The sequence below is a fragment of the Lolium perenne genome, chromosome 7, assembly GCF_019359855.2.
Source record: "Lolium perenne isolate Kyuss_39 chromosome 7, Kyuss_2.0, whole genome shotgun sequence".
NCBI classification, from domain to species: Eukaryota; Viridiplantae; Streptophyta; class Magnoliopsida; order Poales; family Poaceae; genus Lolium; species Lolium perenne.
This window is the reverse complement of record NC_067250.2, coordinates 196,507,338-196,516,156: the sequence shown is the minus strand read 5'-3', so window position 1 is coordinate 196,516,156 and position 8,819 is coordinate 196,507,338. Positions and strand designations below refer to the sequence as shown.

At 51.3% G+C, this 8,819-nt stretch overlaps 1 protein-coding gene across 1 annotated transcript; it reads right to left on the bottom strand.

The window, feature by feature from the left end:
* Positions 1 to 1,082: 1,082 nt before the first annotated feature.
* On the bottom strand, positions 1,083 to 1,716 carry LOC127312438 (defensin-like protein 1). Its single transcript, XM_051342966.2, has 2 exons — positions 1,656 to 1,716; positions 1,083 to 1,412 (listed from the first exon to the last, which is right to left on the bottom strand). The coding sequence occupies exons 1-2, from the start codon at positions 1,714 to 1,716 to the stop codon at positions 1,240 to 1,242; spliced, it is 234 nt and encodes a 77-aa protein (XP_051198926.1). The 3' UTR covers positions 1,083 to 1,239.
* Between the last annotated feature and the right edge of the window lie 7,103 nt (positions 1,717 to 8,819).

Here is an 8,819-nt window from a genome sequence, read left to right as displayed (position 1 = left end):
CGAGGAAGCAAAAGCAAGAACGATCCTAGCTTGGCTGCAACTAGCCTCCGAGCTGAAGCTTAGTCTATTGAGTCTCTAGCTGGGTTGCTGCATCCAAAAATGCTGACATGAACATTCCTAGCGTTGGAGTGTCTACAAATACAATGTTTAGCAAAATTTCTCGCACCACGATTTTGTTATCTTACATTAGGACGAAGCTTAGTATCATGGATCATGATCTAGATAGACGTGCTAATGTATCAAGTGTGTGTTACTACTGGTTTGCCCCTCCCTTCGGTGGGGGCGAGACAGAACACGCGCCACGTTTCGCCGGAGGCGAACCTAGGCCCCAACGACATGGAGGCGGGGAGCACATGCGCTAATGTTTTTTCTGAAAAAAATAGCTATGGACACATGTATTACCCTTTTAGTACCGTCCGATAATTTTTAAATAAAATTTAAGATTTACCAGTTTTATTTAAATTTATATAAATTACATAAATTGGGGAAATGCCAGCCGGTAGTGGGTGATTATTACCGCAAGATTTCGGAAATATCGTACGTCCAAGAAAAGAAAAAGACTAGACCCGCGTGCAACCATTCTGTAGGCATCAAAACTGCGGCATCTTCTCCCGGAGCGTCAGCGCCCATGCATGGCATGAGATGGATATGCTCGACGACTTCGCTCCGTTGTTCAAACATGGAGGCAGGGCAGATGGAGTGCTCCTCTCCAACTCGAAGGCATGAGATGGATGTGCTCAACAAGTTTGTCCCGCTAGACGAGGGAGGAGCTGGAGCTTGCCTAGGTGATGTGCCACTCCGCCGCCTTATTCTACTTGGGCTATGACGGATAGATTAGGGTATGATGATCCTTGGATATATATGTGAGCATTTATAATTATGAGTATGTAGGAGGAACTAGATAAACTTTGATATATGCATCTTTTAGTCCACTGTCTTTATGCATGACTTTCACTTCATTATTTTGAAAGTCTTCTCTTTTATCATTTTTAAAAGACTATGGTATTGACTGTTCCGTGATGGAAGTTTACCATTGGTACTAGTGACGAGGTGATATGGATGGTAATGTGCGGTGTCTTTATTCTCATCTTAGCCCGTGCATCGATCGAGATGCAGCAACAGCTAGCCGGTGACAATTACAAACATAGATAGATATAGGTATGCACCTACGTCCACGCACCACACGGGAGAGCTAGCTAGCAGCTTAGGGCATACATATATAGCGATGCATGCATATGGCTAGCATTTTTTCATGCACTTGCACTGACGGAGGAGGCCGTCGCAGTTGCCCCCGCCCCAGCCCTCGCCCTGGCACACCTGCGCGCAGTTCTTGTTGGACATGCACGGGCCCTTGAACCCTGCGCTCCGCCGCCGGCACACCCTCGCCTCCGCGCCAGGGACCATGGCCTCCTCTGCATCCATCATACGTCAATTTTAGTTTCATTTCCCAGGATAACAAAACATGCACACGAAGCAATACTTCCTCCGATTCATAGTATTTTGCCGTGGCTTTAGTTCAAATCAAAACCAGTACTTCAAAGTTTAAACTGAAACAGTATATTATGGTTCAGAGAGATCGAGTACTGCATGCAAGCTTCAAATCATTCAGTACGTACGATGGTCGAGTTGATCTGAGAAAGAAGAAGAGTACGTACGTGCAATGAGGAGGAGGAGCATAACCAGAACCACCGACGTCGCCACCTTCTTAGTCCACATGGCTTACTCCTGCGCTACTTGCTCGAGCTCGATCGACCGATTGGACGGGAATCGAGCTAGTTAACCAGTAGTGGAGCTGGTGAGTGAGGTGCGTAATCTGATCGTCGAGGGCAGCTTTATATAGTACCGAGCTCGCAGGCGGTCGATCGGTGGAGGGCTCGAGCCTGCATGCATGCGCTGGAGGAATTCCGATCAACGTGGCGCGCAGTTTGATCCGGCGTGTACACGTGGCTGCTGAACGAATGCGGCGCCACGTATGTACCAGACGATGAGACGAGAGACAGACTCTCTCCTCTAGCTACCTTGGTGCATGCGTGCCAGATTGCCAGGCTAGGAGGTCTTTGGTTAAACAGTGGGTACTCGGTGCGTGCTAGCTAGGTAGGTCCGAGGTATAGCAATGCTGTCTTGGGCTCGCGTGGCTCGTCCTCGATCGGCGGCGCCCTTGCATGCATGACAGCGGCGACCCTGCCATGCCCATCGATGGACACCTTGCCGCAATGGCGGGACACACGTTCGCCGGCGGCTGGCGCGGCCTAACGATGTTGACAATCTACGCATCGCCGCCGGTGACTGGTCCCATGGCCGATGGGCCTCCACGACGAAGTTTCTGCGTCGATAGGTTACCGACGGCCGTTGAGGCGCTGAGGATGACCACTATGGTAAACCTCGACGGCCTTTTAGAACCCGTGCTGCAAAACGCTCCTTATCTTTTTTTTTTAACACTAGGAAGTATGCCCGTGCGTTGCACCGGGAAATAAATTAAACCTTCCAGCAGAACTTCATCGATAACACCGGTAATGCTGGACTTACAGCCAGGCTGGGTCTGTTACTGGCCACTACCTGATTTCTCCGGCTGCCTCCTATGTAAAATTTGACTCAATAGGGTTTTTTTTTGTATAAACTATCCGTACATGTAGTATTACTCGTGATAACACATATTCTTTGTGCTACTATCAACAATGGTGGTCAGATTTTTTCTATTTTTGACGAACATGATTAATACTATGAAGATGTTCATGCGAGCCCCTCAACATATAATACACATATTTGTAAATTGTAGTGATAGTTTAGGCCACATCTATTTTTTAATGCTCCATCTTCACATTATAATTTCGCGGGCTTAAGAAAAAATATTAGCCATGTTAAAGAAGCAGTATTTAGAAAGTGCAGACCCCTCACCTCGGGAGTCTGGTTTGCTAAAACAAGAATTAATCCACTCGAGCTGAAGTCTGCATGCAAATCATACATGTATTTTATGGTTTCCGAACTCATCCAATCTAACACATCTCGATTCCTGGCTCAGTAACATCACGCGTAACATCGCTTGAGCAAATCATACAGGTTAGTAAATTACATGATTAACCGATGTAATGGCGGTTATATGTCGTTACTTTCAACTCCGTTTGAACTCTACGGTGTTGTCCACGACCAAATACATCATGATCAAATCCTTTCCATTATAGTTGCTGAGTATATCAATCGGTATATCAGCTGTAGTTCAGCCTCACCACTGCAGAGGCTCAAGGAACACATCAATTTATTGGAGATATTCCAGCCCTGGAGGACTGGAGAAACAGTATATGTGAGTTGTGAGTAGGGCAGGCGCAGCTCTCCCTTGACAGAGGCGAGGTGCATGGGTTCCATCGTCTCGGGAGGAGCAGCTTCGACACAGGATTCGCCTCCGTGCTCGACCGGGCGTGTAGGAGAAGGCCCAGGCCAGTGACGCGTGGGATACGTGGGAAAGTTCAGGATTTTTTGCAGAGGAAGCCAGGCCGTGGCGGCGCCCAAAGGCACAGCCAAGGCTTGCTGTCCGCGAGCCGCAAGCAGCGACGAGGCGGCCACTCTAGCATGACAGACAGTTCAGAAGATGGCCACTCCACCGAAGCAAGAACTCGGGCGAGTGGCTACCTCGTTGAACATCATCTGCAGCTTGTCTCCATGCATGTCCGCGCCCTAGCGCCCGGCCCATCGCTGTTGGTCATGCTCGGCTTCCCGGCCAGGATGGCTACCAGGTTTTTTTGGCCACGGACTCATCCTGGTACGATCCTGAGCCATGAGGTAGAAAACCCTCACAAAAATCATTGACTAATTTTGCGATCTCGAGCAGCGCCATCGGCTGGGTGAGGAAACATCGGCCGCTCCCGGCGGAATCACGGAGCCGATGTCGTCCGGCTCGGGAGCGGCGGCTCATAGGCCTGCGGGATCCGCCTGTCAGATTTTGATGGCAATAAATCTCGATTTGATATGCAGGGCAGTCAAAGGTACCCATATTTAGAGTCTCACTGAAGGTCGGTCCGGGTAATTAAGTTTGCATCGTACTCTTACCTGAAGTGTCATGATCATTCACGTTTCACGTAGTACACGAAAGGAAGGGAGAGGTTTTCCTCACCCGGGCCGGTACGTGCCAACTATGTCTAGAATAAGGTGACGGGCGACACTGGCCGTGAGGGAGACGTGCTCCTCGCGGAGTCCTTGTGCAACCATAGCTCGGAAGCGACATAGACGGATATGCAGCGATTGACGAAAGCGCATAGACGGACGGACGAAAGCGTGACGGACCAAACCACGGAAACGCTTCTCCCTTTATTATTAGGTATAGAAGTGCGGGCTCAAAGATCTAGAAGCTGAGACATCGAGCTGAAAACCGGTTCGCTCCCCCGCGTCGCCTCCTCCTGGCGACCGGGGGGACGAAACCCTAGGCCGCCGCCGCCAGCTCCCCCGCCTCGATCTCCCCTCCTCGTCGCCCCCGGAGGCGCCGCCGGTCGAAGGCCGCGACGCCCAGGAAGGGGGCGGCGGGGATCTGGGCTCCCGGCTCCGCGCGCGACGATAGGAGGAGGAACGCCGCGCGGGATCTGCCGGGTGCCGGAGCGGGCGCGACGTCGGCGCCCCTGCCGCGTCTTGCTCCTGCCGGAGCAGCCGCGGGTCAGGGCGTGGTCGACCAGCGCTCCTCCCGGTGGGGGCTTGGGCACCGGAGGCGGCGGCCTCTGCGAGGTGAGGGCGGCGCGGTCCCTAGCGGCGGGGAGCGCTTGCTGATGCTGATGACCGTCTCCTCGGTCGCGTGGGCGGCGTGGAGGCGGTGGAGGGTGCTCGGGCCGCGGTGGTTGCCCCGTCGACCTCGTGGCAGATCTGAAGACGGAGGCCGGATTTCATGTGGTACCCACCCCAAGGCCATGACTTCCGGCGTTCTCGTCGGTGTGGTTGGGGTGGCAGGGCAGGGGGCTCTGGCCGGGAGAAATCCTTGGCCGGCGGTGGCGGTCACAGCGTCGGCGACGTCCTGGACGCCGTCTTCCTCCTTGGAGGCGATGCTGAGGTATATCCCCCCTCCCTCCTTCCTTTGGCACCCGGGTGAAAACCCAAATCTCTGGATTGGGCGGCGACGGCGCTCTGGCGTCGTGTTTCTTCTTGAAGGCGCCTCCTTGGGTCGGCGGAAGGTGTCCGTGCTGCGTGGGTGTCCTGGTCTGCGGTTGCGGCGCTTGCCGTGTCTTCTCTGGCGATCTCCGTCCTGATGCTAAAGTCTTTTGGGTGGCCGGTGCGTTGGCCGGCGGCGAGGCCTGTGGTCTGTCGCGTGTGGTGGTCGTGTCTGGTTCTTGTCCTTGGTTTGATGCCCCTGGTGCTCATTCGTGCTCTAGGGAGAGCTGCTCCGCTTGCCGACGGTCTGGCGCCCTACGATCCAGGGCGAGAAGGTTGGGACCTTCTTTGGAGGTGGAGGCGGATGGCATTCCGGCTGCGATGCGACAGGACTTGACGGTGGCAGGATTCCCGGTGGCGAGCTTCATGGCGTTGTTTCTCCTCCGCTCTGGTTCTTCCTTGAGATGATGGCCTTGATGACAAGTTGTTTTCTTTGTAATCTTTCGTTTGCTTGTTCATTGATATTTGTAAGCTGTTCTTCAGCATCCTGTAACGCTTTCCGGCAATGGCCTTATTAATTTAAGGCAGGGCTACGGCCTACTCTTAAAAAAAAAGATCTAGAAGCTAAGAGCATCTCCAGTCGCGTCCTCCAAACCGTCCCTCAAACCGCATCGGATCGAGTGTTTGGGGGACGTGTTTTGTTCGTGCCGCGTTTGCGGGACGTCGCTCCCCAGTCGCGTCCCCCAAACAAAATTTCAAATTTTTTAAACTTGAGCGAGATTCGATTAAATTCATCCAAACTTGGTATATATTACATAGAGTCGAACGAGATTCAACTAAATTTAAACTAAACCTAATCTAGAAGTACTTGCGGCCACCGGAGGTGTCGTAGTACTGGTGGAAGTTGTACATGTCGTCGGTAACGACCTCCTGCTTGACGCGCTTGTCGGGCTCGTCGACGGGCTCATCCTTCACCTGGTTGCTTGGTTCTGCCTCGCCGTCGTCGGTGAGGTCCACGAGCGGCTTGCCGGAGTCGCGGATGGACTTGGCGATCGCCGTGTCGAGGTCGCCCCTCCAGGCGTCCTTGTCGTTCATCGACGCCAAGCACGCAGCCCTGGGCAGTCCTCGGGGTCGTCGCTGCTGGCGATGAGCCGCTGCTGCCGCTCGTACTCTGCCAGCAGTGCCGCCTGCGACGCTTCCTCCAGCTCCTCCTTCACCTCCGGCTTCAGGATGAGGAGGGCGCCACCGCGCCTCTCTTGCTGCCGCCGGCTGCCGCTGCCGCGCCTCGGATTGACGGGCGTCGCGGGCTCCTCCTTCACCACGCGATTGCGAACGGTGTAGGGCGCCGAGCGATACGATGAGGACGGCGTCGATCTGAGGAAGAAGGGTTCGAGGAGGACGAGTACGTCCTCCTCGGCTGCCATTGCATTGCGGGAGATGGTGGCGGTGAGGACGGCACCTCCAACCTTGGAGCGCCGTTGCGGATGCCGTGGATGACGCTCTCCAGGGTGCGCCCCGGAACGCCCCAGAACATGAGGCGCCCATCCCTGTTCAAGCTGTTCGGCCCGTCGATGAGGCCGGTGGTGCTGTGCATCTCCATGTCGTACTTGGCCTTGAAGTAGGTGGCCCACCAGGCGTCGTTGTTCTTGGCCACCCAGGTCGGATCCGCCCGCTCCTCGGCGTCGAGTGATACGTCGCAAACGTATCTATAATTTTTGATGTTCCATGCTTGTTTTACACCAATTACTATATGTTTTAAGGGACTAACCTATTAATAGTTGCAAAAGTGCGCAAGTTCTTGGTTTCAACTTTGTTGTGCAGGAAATAGGCAAATATGGAAGGAAATAGCTCATTATGGTGAAATCTGGAATTTCCCGGAATCTGTCCATGCTGAACACTTTTCAAAGATCGCTTCGAAACTCCATCAAAACGACGTCCAATGGAAAAGTCGTAAACTACAAAGTTGTAGAGAATTTCAAGCCGAACAATTTGAACATCTTATTCGTCCAACTCTTTCCATACCTGGATATTTCGGCCCAGCCACGAGTTGTGAGGCTCATGAAGGACAGAGGGGAGTCCTAGGAAGGTTCTACAGGTACCCAAGAGCCCTTGGATCAAAGGGGCATCCATCCCATGGCCTAGATTGCATCTCCAACACTATATATTGATGGGAAACCCTATTTTTGGAGGCCCCCAAGCATTGTCACGAAAATCCTCCTCCTTGGCAGCAGCCAAGGAGGGGGAAACACTCATCTACACCAGCACCAACTCAAGGAAGAAGAAGGCTAAGGGGCGGCGCTCCCCCATGATGTCGGCGGCGGGGAAGGAGTCCCCCGCGCCACCGCCGGTGCTGCCCACGCCTCCGCCTCACGGCGCTCCTCGCTGAGCCCTCCAACGTCTTCACCGCCATCTCCATCACCAACTCCTCATTGTATTCAGTGGTCCATCCTCTCACAAACCTCTGTACCGCCCTATGTAAATATGGTGTTTGATGCTATAAGTTATAATCCTATGATCTATGTCATGTTGCCATAGTTTATTTGTTCTTTGATTGATTGGTTGTTTCTCTTTGGTTCATTAGAGTTGTATGTTGATATGTTACCATCCTTGGTGCCCATTATATTTGTGCGCGCATGGATCAAGCACCATAGGGTTGGTAGTACTTGTATACTAGAAGGGGGAAGTTCTGCCGGAGTGACAGAAACCTAAGGACGCGAACCGGATAGTTGCATGTATGAGAGTAAGAGGACCATTTACTTAAGGCTATGGTTGGGGAAACCTTAATGCTTGCTAGTATTTACGGATGTTTGCTAGCAAGCCAATCATATAATACTTGTAATCCCGGAGGGAGAGCATGTATATTTAGCCTCTCCTACATAGAAAGCTGCATCGAAGACATTGAACCCAAGATCTTCACTAATTGATCTTGGACAAAGCCACCACTATTACCACCGCCTTTCCACACTCATGGTACTGTTAGTTTAGTTTGTTTTATTGCTGCAGCACTAATATTTATTCCGTGTATTTTATTGTTCTGCAAAGTCACCTCTCATACCCGTTATCGCTCTAGTTTTCTTTCCTAGATATTGCAAACGCTTAGTGTGCGTAGAGTTGTATCAGTGGTTGATAGAACTTGAGAGAATGTTTATCCTACCTTTAGCTCCTCGTTGGGTTCGACACTCTTACTTATCGAAAAGGCTACACACGATCCCCTATACTTGTGGGACATCAAGACCTTTTCTGGTGCCGTTGCCGGGGAGCCATAGCGTATGTGAATATTTTCGTGTGCACTTGTTTGCTTTATCTCTAAGTAGTTTTACTTTCTGTACCTAGTTGTTCTCTATCTCTTGTATGAATAGGGAATGCGAATTACAAAAAAAAATAGTTGTACTTCTTATATAAAAAATAAAAAAATGTTTTCAGAAAAGAAAAGTGATTGGAAAGATGAGTAATGGTGAAGTGGGGGTCGACTTTGAACACTTGTGTTCATGCCTGCGAAACCAAAACAATTCTTTCCATGAAAGCTTTTCATTTAAAACTTGTAAATAGTGTATATAGTGTATATAGTGTACATATCCCGCTGTAAATAGAATGTATAGATAACCCCTAGTTTGTTATGCAAGTTTGTCACTATGCTGCTTAGAAAACAGATTTCCTGTGCTCCACTGTAGAAAATTTTAAAAATCACCAGAACGTGATCTTGATCTGAAATTTCTTGAGTGCATAGTAGTGCTTGCTGTCTAACTTACGTTAGT

Coding starts and splice junctions, on each gene's coding strand:
- LOC127312438 (XM_051342966.2), bottom strand. CDS start 1,716: ATGTGGACTAAGAAGGTGGCGACGTCGGTGGTTCTGGTTATGCTCCTC. Junction 1,413..1,655: donor GCTCCTCCTCCTCATTGCAC/GTACGTACTCTT, acceptor TGATGGATGCAG/AGGAGGCCATGGTCCCTGGC.